We start from the raw sequence: 20,255 nt of genomic DNA, 5'->3' as shown, positions 1-20,255 counted from the left end.
CGGACCTGAAGCCTCACCCCTCACACCAAACACCTGACCTCCCGAGGACCCTGAGCCAGAAGTCAGGAAACATCTCATCTGCTGACCGTGCTCTGGCGCCTCCAAGGCCCCCGTGGAAGGGCAAAGCATCCCTCCCTGTGTTGGGGTCTAACGTCCTCAATCCTTGCTTCCTCGCATGCAGGCTGGACTCTGGGCAGGACCTGGGATTGTCCCGTCTGCCAGTGTGAGTCCCTGCTCCTTCTACCAGGGCGCCAGTCTCTCAGAGGCCCGGACGTCAGGACGTCAGGACAGGCCTACTGTGCTCATCCCGCCCCGGGGCCTCCCACGGCCACCTGCCAGGGCGGGGATCTGGTGGGTCCTTTTTGTCCTCTCTCAGGGTCCCCTCAGTCCTGCCTAAGGGCTCTAACCTTAGTCCACCAGGGACCTGACATTTTACCCTCTGCCCTCATGAGACCCTGCCCCTTATCCCAGGTCCCCAGCTTTTCTGAGGCCCGGATGTCAGGATGTGCTGCTGTGCTCATCCCACCCTATGGCCTCCCAGGGCCAGCTCTGTTCTGGGGTCCAGGCTGCACTCAGTCCTCCCTCAGGGCCCTCACCTTGACTCCACGCAGGACCTGGGATTCTCTCCTGTGCCCGCCTGAGACCCCGCCCCTTATACCCCCTCCCCAGCCTCTCTGAGACCCCGCCCCTTTTAACCCCTCGCCAGGGTCTCTGAGACCCGGATGTCAGGAAGTGCTGCATGGGGTCATCCCACCCTATCGCCTCCCCAGGGCCCCCTCTCTTCTGGGGTCCAGGGTCCGCTCATTCCTCCCTCAGGTTCCTCACCTCGACTCCCGGCAGGTCCTGGGATTCTTCCCTCCGCCCTCTTTAGGCCCCGCCCCTTACACCAGGTCCCCAGTGTCTCTGAGACCTGGAGGCAGAAGTCAAAACTCCTTGCCAAGTGCTCATTCCGTCCCGGGACTGCCCAGGGCTGATGGCAGGGGCGGGGATCAATGGCGTCCCCTCTGTCCTCCTTCAGAGTCCTCAGCTCGAGCCCTGGCAGGTCCGGGGACGCCCCCTGTGTTCACCCGAGGCCGGACCCTCACACCAAGGCTTTCACTGTCCCGAGACCCCCAGGGGGAATCTATGCACAACACATCAGGCCACCAAGCCCAGGGCTTCTCAGGGCTGAGATGATCCCGCGGGGGTCCCTCAGCGCTCCCTCGACTCCTCACCTTGACTCTCCGCTGGCGCCCCCTCATGAACAGACATCTGAGTGCCTCTCTCGCCTCCGAGCACCCTCAGCACCAGGGGCTCTCAGCTCTCGCACCCCAGACGCAGAGCCCACCCCTCGTGCCCCCGCCCACCCGGGAGCCCGAGCCCCATTCGTGCCACGAGCGTCCTCCCCCCCACCCCACGCCCCGCCCCGCCCCGCCCCGGCGGGAGCTCCCCTAACAACTACCGAACCCGCGCCCGGGAGTCCTCCCCATCGACCCCCGCCTCAGCCAGGAGTACCTCCCCCTTCCTCCCGCCACACGCAGCAGCCGTTAGCCCTCCCCTCCCTTGTCAGCCCGTGGGGCGGGGGCCCGCCCATCCCATCCTCCCCACCCCCACAGCCAGTCGTCCTCTCCTCTGGCCCCCAAAGCCGGACCCACCCATCCAGCAGGAAGCCCTCTCCTCCGGCCCCCCCACGCTTAGCCATTAGCCCCACCCTCTGCACCCCGACTCGAAAACGCCCCCCACCAGCCACCCCAGCAGCCAGCGGTCCTCCCCTCGGACCCGAACACAGGGGGACCCTTCCCTCAGCCCCCCTTCAACCCGCTGCCCTCCGCCGCCGCTCCCCCACTCCCAACCGAGCAGCCCGTAGCCCTCCCCCCACCTCCACTCCTTCCCAGGGCCCCCGGTACCTGTGGAGTCCAGCCCCCGGCAAAGCCCCCGCCTGTCTCCTGACTTGCTCTGACTCTGTGGATGACTCCGGAGTCCTGCTCAGAAGGGGCTGAAGAGCTCGTCTCAGCAGTGCAGCCAGGAACTCTGCAGCTGACGGTCCCAGGCACTCTGTGCGAACGCCACGTGGGTTTCCGGGTGCTCCCGGAAGCTCCAGGGAGATGAGGGAGAAAGTTCTAGACGTCTCTTTACAGAGAAAGTGGTTGGATGACAAGAGCACGTGAGGAGGCGCTTTGCTACGGGAGCAGCAGTAGCCATGCGCACTGAGGGCCTGAGGTCCCAAGGTTTGGCGCCTCAGGAAGCAAAAGACACGCCCATTGGCCTTCCACCAATAGGAAGGCCTCCCTGCAAGGCTGTGGAGTTGGGGCAGCAAACTTGGCGATGCAGAGCCCGTTGTGGCAAATAACTCAATTTGTCTTTACAGGTGGTTTTCTACTGTGACTGATAATGTCATAAACCTATTCTGATTTCTTTTGTTTTTTTTAGTTTTTGAATTTTATTTTATGTAATTTTTTATACAGCAGGTTCTTATTAGTTACCCATTTTGTACATAAAATTGTACATTTGTGAATCCCAATCTCCCAACTCATCACACCACCACCACCCCCGCCCCCACCATTTTCCCACCTTGGTGTCCATATGTCTGTGCTCTACATCTGTGTCTCTGTTTCTGCCCTGCAAACCGGTTCATCTGTACCATTTTTCTAGGTTCCACACATATGCATTAATATACGATATTTGTTTTTCTCTCTCTGACTTCCTTCACTCTGTATGACAGTCTCTAGATCCATCCACGTCTCTACAAACGACCCATTTCGTTCCTCTGTACAGCTGAGTAATAAAGCAATAGTAATAAAGCTCTTCTTTATATGGACTGATTTCTTGTCTAGTTGTATCAACTAGCCATCTTCTCACATGGCACAAGAGGATGAGGCAGCTGTCTGGGGTCTCTTTTATAAGGGAGCTAATCTCATCCATGAGGGCTCCCCCAGCATGGGCTAATCACTTCCCAGCGCCCCACCTCCAAATCCCATCCCTTTGGGGGTTAGAATTTCACAGGTGAATGAGGGGGAGAGGATTACAAATATTCAGTCCGTAGCACTGTCAGTCCAACTATTGTTGCTCCTATGTTCCCTTTTTCCTGCTGAGATAATCAAGTTTTTCATTTACATTTTAACTTCTCTACTGCCTTTTCAGGCAATTATCAGTTTTCGCTAAAACTTTACAATTCACCTATGAAATGGAAGAAGAACCCTCACCATGTCTGGGTCTGCAAAGTGCCTAGCCTACCCTCTCACTGGAGAGGTGTCCCACAGGTGCTGAGCAGGAATCCGACTCTGGACCCCCACCCTCACCCGCAGCAATCCTTTCCCTCCATTGCCCACTGCGGAGGCCACACTCAGCTGAAACGTTCCGAGAAATTTATTAAAGAGAAACATTGACTGAAACCATTGAACGGAGGGCATGATAACACAGAGAGGAACTTCTAACGGCCACCGGACCCCACGGGTTCCCCCCCCCCGGGGTCCCCAACAAGGTGCCTCCGCTACACCCCACCCATCGGCCCTCCATCCCCCCCCCAGTCTCCCTTCCTGAGGGCCCCACATGTGGCCTCTCTCCAGGACGATGTGTGCTGGCAATGCCTGCTCCCCTCAGGGAAGCCCCTCCCCCTATGGCCCACATGCCTGGGGCCTGGCCCTGCCCTGTGGTGGGCACAGGACAGTCCCACAGCAGGGCACGCACCACTGAGCCGACGACGTGGTGTCCCGAAGAACAACCCGGTGGCCATGAATTGTACTGGTAATTACTTTCACATTTCCAAGTAAACTCCTATTGCAATGCTGTGTTATCTAGGTTGGGATCACAAACTATGAAGGAATGTTTCCCAGTTGATTTTACAAATACCAAAATTCAGCCTTGTATTGGATCAGTACAAATATATGTGGTCAATACCATTCACAAACGTAGAAACTGAAGCTTATTAAATACTATTATTAATATACAGAAATCAGTTGCCTTTGTATACACTAAAAACAAAGTATCAGAGAAATTAAGGAAACTATCTCATTTACCATTGCATCACAATGATAGAATACCTAGGAATAAACCTACCTAAGGAGGCAAAAGACCTGTACACTGAAAAGTATAACAGTGATGAAAGAAACTGAAGACAACACAAACAGATGGAAAGATAACATTGCATTCTTGAATTGGAAGCATCAGTAGTGTTAAAATGACCATACTACTCAAGTCAACCTACAGAACTGCAATCAATGCAATTCCTATGAAAATACTCTTGGCATTTTACACAGAATTTGAACAAATAATTTTAAATTTTCTATGGAAACACAAAAGACCCTGAAGAGCCAAAACAATCTTGAGAAAGAACAACAGAGCTGGAGGAATCATACTCCCTGGTTTCACACTACAGTATAAAGCTACAGTAATCAAAGCAGTATGGTACTGGCACAAAAACAGACAAATAGATCAATGGAACAGGATAGAAAGCAAAGAAATAAACCCACGCACCTATGGTCAATTAATCTACAACAAACTAGGCAGGAATACAGTAGACACTGGAGAAAAGACAGTCTCTTCAATAAGTGGTGCTGAGAGAACTGAACAGCTACATGTAAAAGAATGAAATTAGACCATTGTCCAACAGCATAAACAAAAATAAATGCAAAATAGGGTACAGGCCTAAATGTAAGACCGGATACTATAAAACTCCTAGAGGGAAACACAGGCAGAACACTCTTTGACATAAATCACAGCAATATGTTTTTGGATCTATCTCCTAAGGAAAAGAAGTAAAAGGAAAAATAAACAAATGGGACCTAACTAAACTTAAAAGCTTTTTTGCACAACAAAGGAAACCACTGACAAAACTAAAAGACAACCTACTGAATGGGAGAAAAGATTTGCAGCTGAAGTGACTGACAAAGGATTAATATCCAATATATATAAACAGCTCATACAACTCAACATCAAGAAAACAAACAACCCAATTACAAACATGGGCAGAAGAACTGAATAGACATTTTTTCAAGGAGGAAATGCAGATGGCCAACAGGCACATGAAATGATCCTCCACATCACTAATCATCAGGCAACTGCAAGTCAAATCCACAAAGAGATATCACCTCACACCTAGTCAGAATGGCTATCATGGAAAAGAACACAAATAACAAATGTAGGTGAGGATGTGGAGAAAAGGGAACCCTTGTACGCTGTTGGGAGAATGTAGATTGGTGCAGCCACTGGGGAAAACAGCATAGAGGTTTCTCAAAAAACTAAAAACAGAACTACCATAGGATCCTGCAATTCCACTCCTGGGTATATATATATCCCCTCAAAACCCCACTAATTCGAAAAGATCCATGCACCCCAATGCTCATAGAAGCATTATTTACAATTGCAAAGATACGGAAGCTACCTAAGTGTCCATCGACAAATGAATGGATAAAGAACAGGTACTATATATGTACAATGGACTACTACTCAGCCATAAAAAAGGAACAAACTTTTGCCTTTTGCCTTTTGCAGCAACATGGATGGACTTGGAGGGCAACATGCTAAGTGAAGTAAGTCAGACTTACTTAAGGGAACGGCAAATAATGCACGATATCACTCATATGTGGAATCTAAAAAATACAACAAACTAGTGAATATATCAAAAAAGAAGCAGACTCAAAGATACAGAGAACAAACTAGTGCTTATCAGTAGGGATGAGGGAGGGGCACTACAGGGATGGAGGACTGGGAGGCACAAACTTTGGGGTGTAAGACGGGCTACAAGGATGTATTGTACAACACGGGGAGTAGAGCCAATATTTGGTAACAACTGTAAATTGAATGTAACCTTTAAAAATTGTATAAAAAATACAAAGTATTGGCATTTAAAACATCTTCTATGAAAAAGAACAACATTTGAAAAATCACTAAAGGAAACAGATGAATTTCCATGTCATCTTAGAAAACAGGAAAACAAAGATGCTACACCGGGTTGCCCCAACTTGCCCGGGCCCTCACTGCTTAGAAGGCTGACCACTCCCTCTTCAAACTCAGAGTGAAGGATCAGCCTCCCTTCCTGCCCCACAGGAGAAGCTGCTGGACGCGGGCCTGGAAGGAGCCTGGCTGCTGCTCTGGCTCAGGCTCCCTGTTCCTCGTCGCTCACACCCTCTGCAGACAGGGATGGGAAGGACCTGGGATCCCATTCACTGACCCTGTGCAGATGCTCCAGGACCTGACACTTGCTGGTCTCCGCGTAGGCCCGGGGACCCCAGAGGAACTCGTAGCGGGCGGGGTCGCTGTGGGGCACCTGCCGGTACTCCACGTAGCCCTCCTGCACCCACACTTTGGTGAGGAGCTCCCTGGGCTCCCCATAGATGTAGTGCTCCCTCCCGGCACACACATCTATCTTGCTAAGTGCTCCCCAGACCACCTCCTCAGGGGCAACAGAGTCGGCCTCCAGGAGGATCAGGCCCAGGAGCAGCACCAGGAGGCCGGTCTTGGGCATGCTCGGCCTGTCACTCAGCATCCCATCGTAGGTGAGGCCCAGGGTGGGGACGAGGACATAGGAGTGATTGCTGGGGTCCACTTCCTTCACGTCGAGGCCAAGGATCAGCCGCATGTCCTCGGAGGCTCGCCTGAAGACCATGGGGAAGTGGTCCTGGTAATCTTTGAGGATGGTCAGCATTTCTGCCTTTGTGGTCGACTCCTTGGTCTGATGCTTGAACAGCAGGAACGCCACCAGTTCATCCACCTTCTGACATAGAGCATGTTGGAGCACATCTTCCTGGTCATGCCAGGTGCTCGGCCCTTCCTCATCTTGGGGGCTGAGGCCGTCGTCTTCACATTGGCTCCATGGAGGGGTGGCCCTGGCAGTGGGGGAGGGGCTCTGGGGGGGACTGGGTTCTCCAGCATCAGCCACCTCCTCCGAGGTGCCCAGGAACAGGTCAGAGTAAGAAGAGGAGGACGAGGGGGATACGGCCTCCTCCCCCTCAGCCCCCAACAGCTGTGCCTCCACCAGGCCCTGGGCCGGGACTGGGGTCTGAAAGTCTGCCTCCGGCTGGCGGAGCTCACTCATCTCGACCAGGGGCATGATGACTGGGGTCGGGCCGCCGACGGGAGTGTGGGCAGGGGCGACAGGTAGGGACCACGGACCTGGGGGAGAGAGGGCGTGTGAGCGGCCTCGGCGGAGAAAGGCACCCCGGGCAGCTCTGACAAGAGTCACTTACAGGTCTCGTCTTCAGGGGTGCCCTCGGGCCTCACAGGGGCGCTCCTCCTGGGCGGCCTGTCCCCTGCCAACCTGAAGAAGGAAGTGAGGGGGCTCCTCAGGGTGCAGCCAGCACGGCCCCAAGTTCTGGGGCTGAACAGGACGGTGGGGTGACTCGGGTGTTGTGGGGTCCCCTCTGTTCTGGGAGGGGGAGCCCCTGGGTACACACTCAGGGCACGCACCTCCCCTTGACTCCTGGCACTGCCTGGGCCTCCTCTGCTCTGTGGCCTGAGGACACGGTCCTCAGACTTGGGCCTTCGCCTCCCGGTTCCTGGAGCCCCTGTAAGAGGGATGGAGGGGGCACCTCTTGTGTAGACTGTGGCACAGCCCTGGGCCCCTCGGTGCTGGTAGGAGGGATGGGCCGGACTCTGTGAGATCCCCCCAGTTCTGAGTTCTCGGGTGGGTGGTCTCCTCGGGGCTGGCTCGTAGTGCTCACCGTTCCCCTTAAGGGCCTGGACTCTCCCCTTTGTGGGCCTGAGGGGAAACTCAGAACAAGACCCCGGGTCTGAACAGAAAGCAGTGAGGGGGCCCCACATGTGGCCGCACCTGTCCAGGGCCTCCCGAGGGTCCTAGGATGGGGACGTTCTGGGTCCTCACCTCCTCCTCACATCCTGCCTGGCCTCCCAGCACTGACCACAGGGGCAGGTTTCTGTGGAGGCCCCTGTACCAGGGCTGGGGGTCTGCTCAGTCCGCCCTCGGGATCCTGGGAGTCCACCCTCTGCGGACCTGAAGCCTCACCCCTCACACCAAACACCTGACCTCCCGAGGACCCTGAGCCAGAAGTCAGGAAACATCTCATCTGCTGACCGTGCTCTGGCGCCTCCAAGGCCCCCGTGGAAGGGCAAAGCATCCCTCCCTGTGTTGGGGTCTAACGTCCTCAATCCTTGCTTCCTCGCGTGCAGGCTGGACTCTGGGCAGGACCTGGGATTGTCCCGTCTGCCAGTGTGAGTCCCTGCTCCTTCTACCAGGGCGCCAGTCTCTCAGAGGCCCGGACGTCAGGACGTCAGGACAGGCCTACTGTGCTCATCCCGCCCCGGGGCCTCCCACGGCCACCTGCCAGGGCGGGGATCTGGTGGGTCCTTTTTGTCCTCTCTCAGGGTCCCCTCAGTCCTGCCTAAGGGCTCTAACCTTAGTCCACCAGGGACCTGACATTTTACCCTCTGCCCTCATGAGACCCTGCCCCTTATCCCAGGTCCCCAGCTTTTCTGAGGCCCGGATGTCAGGATGTGCTGCTGTGCTCATCCCACCCTATGGCCTCCCAGGGCCAGCTCTGTTCTGGGGTCCAGGCTGCACTCAGTCCTCCCTCAGGGCCCTCACCTTGACTCCACGCAGGACCTGGGATTCTCTCCTGTGCCCGCCTGAGACCCCGCCCCTTATACCCCCTCCCCAGCCTCTCTGAGACCCCGCCCCTTTTAACCCCTCGCCAGGGTCTCTGAGACCCGGATGTCAGGAAGTGCTGCATGGGGTCATCCCACCCTATCGCCTCCCCAGGGCCCCCTCTCTTCTGGGGTCCAGGGTCCGCTCATTCCTCCCTCAGGTTCCTCACCTCGACTCCCGGCAGGTCCTGGGATTCTTCCCTCCGCCCTCTTTAGGCCCCGCCCCTTACACCAGGTCCCCAGTGTCTCTGAGACCTGGAGGCAGAAGTCAAAACTCCTTGCCAAGTGCTCATTCCGTCCCGGGACTGCCCAGGGCTGATGGCAGGGGCGGGGATCAATGGCGTCCCCTCTGTCCTCCTTCAGAGTCCTCAGCTCGAGCCCTGGCAGGTCCGGGGACGCCCCCTGTGTTCACCCGAGGCCGGACCCTCACACCAAGGCTTTCACTGTCCCGAGACCCCCAGGGGGAATCTATGCACAACACATCAGGCCACCAAGCCCAGGGCTTCTCAGGGCTGAGATGATCCCGCGGGGGTCCCTCAGCGCTCCCTCGACTCCTCACCTTGACTCTCCGCTGGCGCCCCCTCATGAACAGACATCTGAGTGCCTCTCTCGCCTCCGAGCACCCTCAGCACCAGGGGCTCTCAGCTCTCGCACCCCAGACGCAGAGCCCACCCCTCGTGCCCCCGCCCACCCGGGAGCCCGAGCCCCATTCGTGCCACGAGCGTCCTCCCCCCCACCCCACGCCCCGCCCCGCCCCGCCCCGGCGGGAGCTCCCCTAACAACTACCGAACCCGCGCCCGGGAGTCCTCCCCATCGACCCCCGCCTCAGCCAGGAGTACCTCCCCCTTCCTCCCGCCACACGCAGCAGCCGTTAGCCCTCCCCTCCCTTGTCAGCCCGTGGGGCGGGGGCCCGCCCATCCCATCCTCCCCACCCCCACAGCCAGTCGTCCTCTCCTCTGGCCCCCAAAGCCGGACCCACCCATCCAGCAGGAAGCCCTCTCCTCCGGCCCCCCCACGCTTAGCCATTAGCCCCACCCTCTGCACCCCGACTCGAAAACGCCCCCCACCAGCCACCCCAGCAGCCAGCGGTCCTCCCCTCGGACCCGAACACAGGGGGACCCTTCCCTCAGCCCCCCTTCAACCCGCTGCCCTCCGCCGCCGCTCCCCCACTCCCAACCGAGCAGCCCGTAGCCCTCCCCCCACCTCCACTCCTTCCCAGGGCCCCCGGTACCTGTGGAGTCCAGCCCCCGGCAAAGCCCCCGCCTGTCTCCTGACTTGCTCTGACTCTGTGGATGACTCCGGAGTCCTGCTCAGAAGGGGCTGAAGAGCTCGTCTCAGCAGTGCAGCCAGGAACTCTGCAGCTGACGGTCCCAGGCACTCTGTGCGAACGCCACGTGGGTTTCCGGGTGCTCCCGGAAGCTCCAGGGAGATGAGGGAGAAAGTTCTAGACGTCTCTTTACAGAGAAAGTGGTTGGATGACAAGAGCACGTGAGGAGGCGCTTTGCTACGGGAGCAGCAGTAGCCATGCGCACTGAGGGCCTGAGGTCCCAAGGTTTGGCGCCTCAGGAAGCAAAAGACACGCCCATTGGCCTTCCACCAATAGGAAGGCCTCCCTGCAAGGCTGTGGAGTTGGGGCAGCAAACTTGGCGATGCAGAGCCCGTTGTGGCAAATAACTCAATTTGTCTTTACAGGTGGTTTTCTACTGTGACTGATAATGTCATAAACCTATTCTGATTTCTTTTGTTTTTTTTAGTTTTTGAATTTTATTTTATGTAATTTTTTATACAGCAGGTTCTTATTAGTTACCCATTTTGTACATAAAATTGTACATTTGTGAATCCCAATCTCCCAACTCATCACACCACCACCACCCCCGCCCCCACCATTTTCCCACCTTGGTGTCCATATGTCTGTGCTCTACATCTGTGTCTCTGTTTCTGCCCTGCAAACCGGTTCATCTGTACCATTTTTCTAGGTTCCACACATATGCATTAATATACGATATTTGTTTTTCTCTCTCTGACTTCCTTCACTCTGTATGACAGTCTCTAGATCCATCCACGTCTCTACAAACGACCCATTTCGTTCCTCTGTACAGCTGAGTAATAAAGCAATAGTAATAAAGCTCTTCTTTATATGGACTGATTTCTTGTCTAGTTGTATCAACTAGCCATCTTCTCACATGGCACAAGAGGATGAGGCAGCTGTCTGGGGTCTCTTTTATAAGGGAGCTAATCTCATCCATGAGGGCTCCCCCAGCATGGGCTAATCACTTCCCAGCGCCCCACCTCCAAATCCCATCCCTTTGGGGGTTAGAATTTCACAGGTGAATGAGGGGGAGAGGATTACAAATATTCAGTCCGTAGCACTGTCAGTCCAACTATTGTTGCTCCTATGTTCCCTTTTTCCTGCTGAGATAATCAAGTTTTTCATTTACATTTTAACTTCTCTACTGCCTTTTCAGGCAATTATCAGTTTTCGCTAAAACTTTACAATTCACCTATGAAATGGAAGAAGAACCCTCACCATGTCTGGGTCTGCAAAGTGCCTAGCCTACCCTCTCACTGGAGAGGTGTCCCACAGGTGCTGAGCAGGAATCCGACTCTGGACCCCCACCCTCACCCGCAGCAATCCTTTCCCTCCATTGCCCACTGTGGAGGCCACACTCAGCTGAAACGTTCCGAGAAATTTATTAAAGAGAAACATTGACTGAAACCATTGAACGGAGGGCATGATAACACAGAGAGGAACTTCTAACGGCCACCGGACCCCACGGGTTCCCCCCCCCGGGGTCCCCAACAAGGTGCCTCCGCTACACCCCACCCATCGGCCCTCCATCCCCCCCCCAGTCTCCCTTCCTGAGGGCCCCACATGTGGCCTCTCTCCAGGACGATGTGTGCTGGCAATGCCTGCTCCCCTCAGGGAAGCCCCTCCCCCTATGGCCCACATGCCTGGGGCCTGGCCCTGCCCTGTGGTGGGCACAGGACAGTCCCACAGCAGGGCACGCACCACTGAGCCGACGACGTGGTGTCCCGAAGAACAACCCGGTGGCCATGAATTGTACTGGTAATTACTTTCACATTTCCAAGTAAACTCCTATTGCAATGCTGTGTTATCTAGGTTGGGATCACAAACTATGAAGGAATGTTTCCCAGTTGATTTTACAAATACCAAAATTCAGCCTTGTATTGGATCAGTACAAATATATGTGGTCAATACCATTCACAAACGTAGAAACTGAAGCTTATTAAATACTATTATTAATATACAGAAATCAGTTGCCTTTGTATACACTAAAAACAAAGTATCAGAGAAATTAAGGAAACTATCTCATTTACCATTGCATCACAATGATAGAATACCTAGGAATAAACCTACCTAAGGAGGCAAAAGACCTGTACACTGAAAAGTATAACAGTGATGAAAGAAACTGAAGACAACACAAACAGATGGAAAGATAACATTGCATTCTTGAATTGGAAGCATCAGTAGTGTTAAAATGACCATACTACTCAAGTCAACCTACAGAACTGCAATCAATGCAATTCCTATGAAAATACTCTTGGCATTTTACACAGAATTTGAACAAATAATTTTAAATTTTCTATGGAAACACAAAAGACCCTGAAGAGCCAAAACAATCTTGAGAAAGAACAACAGAGCTGGAGGAATCATACTCCCTGGTTTCACACTACAGTATAAAGCTACAGTAATCAAAGCAGTATGGTACTGGCACAAAAACAGACAAATAGATCAATGGAACAGGATAGAAAGCAAAGAAATAAACCCACGCACCTATGGTCAATTAATCTACAACAAACTAGGCAGGAATACAGTAGACACTGGAGAAAAGACAGTCTCTTCAATAAGTGGTGCTGAGAGAACTGAACAGCTACATGTAAAAGAATGAAATTAGACCATTGTCCAACAGCATAAACAAAAATAAATGCAAAATAGGGTACAGGCCTAAATGTAAGACCGGATACTATAAAACTCCTAGAGGGAAACACAGGCAGAACACTCTTTGACATAAATCACAGCAATATGTTTTTGGATCTATCTCCTAAGGAAAAGAAGTAAAAGGAAAAATAAACAAATGGGACCTAACTAAACTTAAAAGCTTTTTTGCACAACAAAGGAAACCACTGACAAAACTAAAAGACAACCTACTGAATGGGAGAAAAGATTTGCAGCTGAAGTGACTGACAAAGGATTAATATCCAATATATATAAACAGCTCATACAACTCAACATCAAGAAAACAAACAACCCAATTACAAACATGGGCAGAAGAACTGAATAGACATTTTTTCAAGGAGGAAATGCAGATGGCCAACAGGCACATGAAATGATCCTCCACATCACTAATCATCAGGCAACTGCAAGTCAAATCCACAAAGAGATATCACCTCACACCTAGTCAGAATGGCTATCATGGAAAAGAACACAAATAACAAATGTAGGTGAGGATGTGGAGAAAAGGGAACCCTTGTACGCTGTTGGGAGAATGTAGATTGGTGCAGCCACTGGGGAAAACAGCATAGAGGTTTCTCAAAAAACTAAAAACAGAACTACCATAGGATCCTGCAATTCCACTCCTGGGTATATATATATCCCCTCAAAACCCCACTAATTCGAAAAGATCCATGCACCCCAATGCTCATAGAAGCATTATTTACAATTGCAAAGATACGGAAGCTACCTAAGTGTCCATCGACAAATGAATGGATAAAGAACAGGTACTATATATGTACAATGGACTACTACTCAGCCATAAAAAAGGAACAAACTTTTGCCTTTTGCCTTTTGCAGCAACATGGATGGACTTGGAGGGCAACATGCTAAGTGAAGTAAGTCAGACTTACTTAAGGGAACGGCAAATAATGCACGATATCACTCATATGTGGAATCTAAAAAATACAACAAACTAGTGAATATATCAAAAAAGAAGCAGACTCAAAGATACAGAGAACAAACTAGTGCTTATCAGTAGGGATGAGGGAGGGGCACTACAGGGATGGAGGACTGGGAGGCACAAACTTTGGGGTGTAAGACGGGCTACAAGGATGTATTGTACAACACGGGGAGTAGAGCCAATATTTGGTAACAACTGTAAATTGAATGTAACCTTTAAAAATTGTATAAAAAATACAAAGTATTGGCATTTAAAACATCTTCTATGAAAAAGAACAACATTTGAAAAATCACTAAAGGAAACAGATGAATTTCCATGTCATCTTAGAAAACAGGAAAACAAAGATGCTACACCGGGTTGCCCCAACTTGCCCGGGCCCTCACTGCTTAGAAGGCTGACCACTCCCTCTTCAAACTCAGAGTGAAGGATCAGCCTCCCTTCCTGCCCCACAGGAGAAGCTGCTGGACGCGGGCCTGGAAGGAGCCTGGCTGCTGCTCTGGCTCAGGCTCCCTGTTCCTCGTCGCTCACACCCTCTGCAGACAGGGATGGGAAGGACCTGGGATCCCATTCACTGACCCTGTGCAGATGCTCCAGGACCTGACACTTGCTGGTCTCCGCGTAGGCCCGGGGACCCCAGAGGAACTCGTAGCGGGCGGGGTCGCTGTGGGGCACCTGCCGGTACTCCACGTAGCCCTCCTGCACCCACACTTTGGTGAGGAGCTCCCTGGGCTCCCCATAGATGTAGTGCTCCCTCCCGGCACACACATCTATCTTGCTAAGTGCTCCCCAGACCACCTCCTCAGGGGCAACAGAGTCGGCCTCCAGGAGGATCAGGCCCAGGAGCAGCACCAGGAGGCCGGTCTTGGGCATGCTCGGCCTGTCACTCAGCATCCCATCGTAGGTGAGGCCCAGGGTGGGGACGAGGACATAGGAGTGATTGCTGGGGTCCACTTCCTTCACGTCGAGGCCAAGGATCAGCCGCATGTCCTCGGAGGCTCGCCTGAAGACCATGGGGAAGTGGTCCTGGTAATCTTTGAGGATGGTCAGCATTTCTGCCTTTGTGGTCGACTCCTTGGTCTGATGCTTGAACAGCAGGAACGCCACCAGTTCATCCACCTTCTGACATAGAGCATGTTGGAGCACATCTTCCTGGTCATGCCAGGTGCTCGGCCCTTCCTCATCTTGGGGGCTGAGGCCGTCGTCTTCACATTGGCTCCATGGAGGGGTGGCCCTGGCAGTGGGGGAGGGGCTCTGGGGGGGACTGGGTTCTCCAGCATCAGCCACCTCCTCCGAGGTGCCCAGGAACAGGTCAGAGTAAGAAGAGGAGGACGAGGGGGATACGGCCTCCTCCCCCTCAGCCCCCAACAGCTGTGCCTCCACCAGGCCCTGGGCCGGGACTGGGGTCTGAAAGTCTGCCTCCGGCTGGCGGAGCTCACTCATCTCGACCAGGGGCATGATGACTGGGGTCGGGCCGCCGACGGGAGTGTGGGCAGGGGCGACAGGTAGGGACCACGGACCTGGGGGAGAGAGGGCGTGTGAGCGGCCTCGGCGGAGAAAGGCACCCCGGGCAGCTCTGACAAGAGTCACTTACAGGTCTCGTCTTCAGGGGTGCCCTCGGGCCTCACAGGGGCGCTCCTCCTGGGCGGCCTGTCCCCTGCCAACCTGAAGAAGGAAGTGAGGGGGCTCCTCAGGGTGCAGCCAGCACGGCCCCAAGTTCTGGGGCTGAACAGGACGGTGGGGTGACTCGGGTGTTGTGGGGTCCCCTCTGTTCTGGGAGGGGGAGCCCCTGGGTACACACTCAGGGCACGCACCTCCCCTTGACTCCTGGCACTGCCTGGGCCTCCTCTGCTCTGTGGCCTGAGGACACGGTCCTCAGACTTGGGCCTTCGCCTCCCGGTTCCTGGAGCCCCTGTAAGAGGGATGGAGGGGGCACCTCTTGTGTAGACTGTGGCACAGCCCTGGGCCCCTCGGTGCTGGTAGGAGGGATGGGCCGGACTCTGTGAGATCCCCCCAGTTCTGAGTTCTCGGGTGGGTGGTCTCCTCGGGGCTGGCTCATAGTGCTCACCGTTCCCCTTAAGGGCCTGGACTCTCCCCTTTGTGGGCCTGAGGGGAAACTCAGAACAAGACCCCGGGTCTGAACAGAAAGCAGTGAGGGGGCCCCACATGTGGCCGCACCTGTCCAGGGCCTCCCGAGGGTCCTAGGATGGGGACGTTCTGGGTCCTCACCTCCTCCTCACATCCTGCCTGGCCTCCCAGCACTGACCACAGGGGCAGGTTTCTGTGGAGGCCCCTGTACCAGGGCTGGGGGTCTGCTCAGTCCGCCCTCGGGATCCTGGGAGTCCACCCTCTGCGGACCTGAAGCCTCACCCCTCACACCAAACACCTGACCTCCCGAGGACCCTGAGCCAGAAGTCAGGAAACATCTCATCTGCTGACCGTGCTCTGGCGCCTCCAAGGCCCCCGTGGAAGGGCAAAGCATCCCTCCCTGTGTTGGGGTCTAACGTCCTCAATCCTTGCTTCCTCGCGTGCAGGCTGGACTCTGGGCAGGACCTGGGATTGTCCCGTCTGCCAGTGTGAGTCCCTGCTCCTTCTACCAGGGCGCCAGTCTCTCAGAGGCCCGGACGTCAGGACGTCAGGACAGGCCTACTGTGCTCATCCCGCCCCGGGGCCTCCCACGGCCACCTGCCAGGGCGGGGATCTGGTGGGTCCTTTTTGTCCTCTCTCAGGGTCCCCTCAGTCCTGCCTAAGGGCTCTAACCTTAGTCCACCAGGGACCTGACATTTTACCCTCTGCCCTCATGAGACCCTGCCCCTTATCCCAGGTCCCCAGCTTTTCTGAGGCCCGGATGTCAGGATGTGCTGCTGTGCTCATCCCACCCTATGGCCTCCCAGGGCCAGCTCTGTTCTGGGGTCCAGGCTGCACTCAGTCCTCCCTCAGGGCCCTCACCTTGACTCCACGCAGGACCTGGGATTCTCTCCTGTGCCCGCCTGAGACCCCGCCCCTTATACCCCCTCCCCAGCCTCTCTGAGACCCCGCCCCTTTTAACCCCTCGCCAGGGTCTCTGAGACCCGGATGTCAGGAAGTGCTGCATGGGGTCATCCCACCCTATCGCCTCCCCAGGGCCCCCTCTCTTCTGGGGTCCAGGGTCCGCTCATTCCTCCCTCAGGTTCCTCACCTCGACTCCCGGCAGGTCCTGGGATTCTTCCCTCCGCCCTCTTTAGGCCCCGCCCCTTACACCAGGTCCCCAGTGTCTCTGAGACCTGGAGGCAGAAGTCAAAACTCCTTGCCAAGTGCTCATTCCGTCCCGGGACTGCCCAGGGCTGATGGCAGGGGCGGGGATCAATGGCGTCCCCTCTGTCCTCCTTCAGAGTCCTCAGCTCGAGCCCTGGCAGGTCCGGGGACGCCCCCTGTGTTCACCCGAGGCCGGACCCTCACACCAAGGCTTTCACTGTCCCGAGACCCCCAGGGGGAATCTATGCACAACACATCAGGCCACCAAGCCCAGGGCTTCTCAGGGCTGAGATGATCCCGCGGGGGTCCCTCAGCGCTCCCTCGACTCCTCACCTTGACTCTCCGCTGGCGCCCCCTCATGAACAGACATCTGAGTGCCTCTCTCGCCTCCGAGCACCCTCAGCACCAGGGGCTCTCAGCTCTCGCACCCCAGACGCAGAGCCCACCCCTCGTGCCCCCGCCCACCCGGGAGCCCGAGCCCCATTCGTGCCACGAGCGTCCTCCCCCCCACCCCACGCCCCGCCCCGCCCCGCCCCGGCGGGAGCTCCCCTAACAACTACCGAACCCGCGCCCGGGAGTCCTCCCCATCGACCCCCGCCTCAGCCAGGAGTACCTCCCCCTTCCTCCCGCCACACGCAGCAGCCATTAGCCCTCCCCTCCCTTGTCAGCCCATGGGGCGGGGGCCCGCCCATCCCATCCTCCCCACCCCCACAGCCAGTCGTCCTCTCCTCTGGCCCCCAAAGCCGGACCCACCCATCCAGCAGGAAGCCCTCTCCTCCGGCCCCCCCACGCTTAGCCATTAGCCCCACCCTCTGCACCCCGACTCGAAAACGCCCCCCACCAGCCACCCCAGCAGCCAGCGGTCCTCCCCTCGGACCCGAACACAGGGGGACCCTTCCCTCAGCCCCCCTTCAACCCGCTGCCCTCCGCCGCCGCTCCCCCACTCCCAACCGAGCAGCCCGTAGCCCTCCCCCCACCTCCACTCCTTCCCAGGGCCCCCGGTACCTGTGGAGTCCAGCCCCCGGCAAAGCCCCCGCCTGTCTCCTGACTTGCTCTGACTCTGTGGATGACTCCGGAGTCCTGCTCAGAAGGGGCTGAAGAGCTCGTCTCAGCAGTGCAGCCAGGAACTCTGCAGCTGACGGTCCCAGGCACTCTGTGCGAACGCCACGTGGGTTTCCGGGTGCTCCCGGAAGCTCCAGGGAGATGAGGGAGAAAGTTCTAGACGTCTCTTTACAGAGAAAGTGGTTGGATGACAAGAGCACGTGAGGAGGCGCTTTGCTACGGGAGCAGCAGTAGCCATGCGCACTGAGGGCCTGAGGTCCCAAGGTTTGGCGCCTCAGGAAGCAAAAGACACGCCCATTGGCCTTCCACCAATAGGAAGGCCTCCCTGCAAGGCTGTGGAGTTGGGGGAGCAAACTTGGCGATGCAGAGCCCGTTGTGGCAAATAACTCAATTTGTCTTTACAGGTGGTTTTCTACTGTGACTGATAATGTCATAAACCTATTCTGATTTCTTTTGTTTTTTTTAGTTTTTGAATTTTATTTTATGTAATTTTTTATACAGCAGGTTCTTATTAGTTACCCATTTTGTACATAAAATTGTACATTTGTGAATCCCAATCTCCCAACTCATCACACCACCACCACCCCCGCCCCCACCATTTTCCCACCTTGGTGTCCATATGTCTGTGCTCTACATCTGTGTCTCTGTTTCTGCCCTGCAAACCGGTTCATCTGTACCATTTTTCTAGGTTCCACACATATGCATTAATATACAATATTTGTTTTTCTCTCTCTGACTTCCTTCACTCTGTATGACAGTCTCTAGATCCATCCACGTCTCTACAAACGACCCATTTCGTTCCTCTGTACAGCTGAGTAATAAAGCAATAGTAATAAAGCTCTTCTTTATATGGACTGATTTCTTGTCTAGTTGTATCAACTAGCCATCTTCTCACATGGCACAAGAGGATGAGGCAGCTGTCTGGGGTCTCTTTTATAAGGGAGCTTATCTCATCCATGAGGGCTCCCCCAGCATGGGCTAATCACTTCCCAGCGCCCCACCTCCAAATCCCATCCCTTTGGGGGTTAGAATTTCACAGGTGAATGAGGGGGAGAGGATTACAAATATTCAGTCCGTAGCACTGTCAGTCCAACTATTGTTGCTCCTATGTTCCCTTTTTCCTGCTGAGATAATCAAGTTTTTCATTTACATTTTAACTTCTCTACTGCCTTTTCAGGCAATTATCAGTTTTCGCTAAAACTTTACAATTCACCTATGAAATGGAAGAAGAACCCTCACCATGTCTGGGTCTGCAAAGTGCCTAGCCTACCCTCTCACTGGAGAGGTGTCCCACAGGTGCTGAGCAGGAATCCGACTCTGGACCCCCACCCTCACCCGCAGCAATCCTTTCCCTCCATTGCCCACTGCGGAGGCCACACTCAGCTGAAACGTTCCGAGAAATTTATTAAAGAGAAACATTGACTGAAACCATTGAACGGAGGGCATGATAACACAGAGAGGAACTTCTAACGGCCACCGGACCCCACGGGTTCCCCCCCCCCGGGGTCCCCAACAAGGTGCCTCCGCTACACCCCACCCATCGGCCCTCCATCCCCCCCCCAGTCTCCCTTCCTGAGGGCCCCACATGTGGCCTCTCTCCAGGACGATGTGTGCTGGCAATGCCTGCTCCCCTCAGGGAAGCCCCTCCCCCTATGGCCCACATGCCTGGGGCCTGGCCCTGCCCTGTGGTGGGCACAGGACAGTCCCACAGCAGGGCACGCACCACTGAGCCGACGACGTGGTGTCCCGAAGAACAACCCGGTGGCCATGAATTGTACTGGTAATTACTTTCACATTTCCAAGTAAACTCCTATTGCAATGCTGTGTTATCTAGGTTGGGATCACAAACTATGAAGGAATGTTTCCCAGTTGATTTTACAAATACCAAAATTCAGCCTTGTATTGGATCAGTACAAATATATGTGGTCAATACCATTCACAAACGTAGAAACTGAAGCTTATTAAATACTATTATTAATATACAGAAATCAGTTGCCTTTGTATACACTAAAAACAAAGTATCAGAGAAATTAAGGAAACTATCTCATTTACCATTGCATCACAATGATAGAATACCTAGGAATAAACCTACCTAAGGAGGCAAAAGACCTGTACACTGAAAAGTATAACAGTGATGAAAGAAACTGAAGACAACACAAACAGATGGAAAGATAACATTGCATTCTTGAATTGGAAGCATCAGTAGTGTTAAAATGACCATACTACTCAAGTCAACCTACAGAACTGCAATCAATGCAATTCCTATGAAAATACTCTTGGCATTTTACACAGAATTTGAACAAATAATTTTAAATTTTCTATGGAAACACAAAAGACCCTGAAGAGCCAAAACAATCTTGAGAAAGAACAACAGAGCTGGAGGAATCATACTCCCTGGTTTCACACTACAGTATAAAGCTACAGTAATCAAAGCAGTATGGTACTGGCACAAAAACAGACAAATAGATC

General features: G+C 54.3%; 2 protein-coding genes across 2 annotated transcripts; both read right to left on the bottom strand.

Annotated features, from left to right (window-relative positions):
* Positions 1–6,073: 6,073 nt before the first annotated feature.
* LOC132482549 (melanoma-associated antigen 10-like) lies at positions 6,074–7,012 on the bottom strand. Its single transcript, XM_060087866.1, has 2 exons — positions 6,879–7,012; positions 6,074–6,761 (listed from the first exon to the last, which is right to left on the bottom strand). Exons 1-2 carry the CDS (start codon positions 7,010–7,012, stop codon positions 6,074–6,076), a joined length of 822 nt encoding a protein of 273 aa, XP_059943849.1.
* Positions 7,013–13,994: 6,982 nt separating this feature from the next.
* On the bottom strand, positions 13,995–14,933 carry LOC132482500 (melanoma-associated antigen 10-like). The gene is made up of 2 exons (XM_060087821.1): positions 14,800–14,933; positions 13,995–14,682 (listed from the first exon to the last, which is right to left on the bottom strand). The coding sequence occupies exons 1-2, from the start codon at positions 14,931–14,933 to the stop codon at positions 13,995–13,997; spliced, it is 822 nt and encodes a 273-aa protein (XP_059943804.1).
* Positions 14,934–20,255: the final 5,322 nt, after the last annotated feature.

This window comes from Mesoplodon densirostris, chromosome X, assembly GCF_025265405.1.
Source record: "Mesoplodon densirostris isolate mMesDen1 chromosome X, mMesDen1 primary haplotype, whole genome shotgun sequence".
Classification (NCBI taxonomy): domain Eukaryota; kingdom Metazoa; phylum Chordata; class Mammalia; order Artiodactyla; family Ziphiidae; genus Mesoplodon; species Mesoplodon densirostris.
Note: the sequence above shows the minus strand (reverse complement) of the source record. Positions and strands in the feature narration are given on the sequence as shown.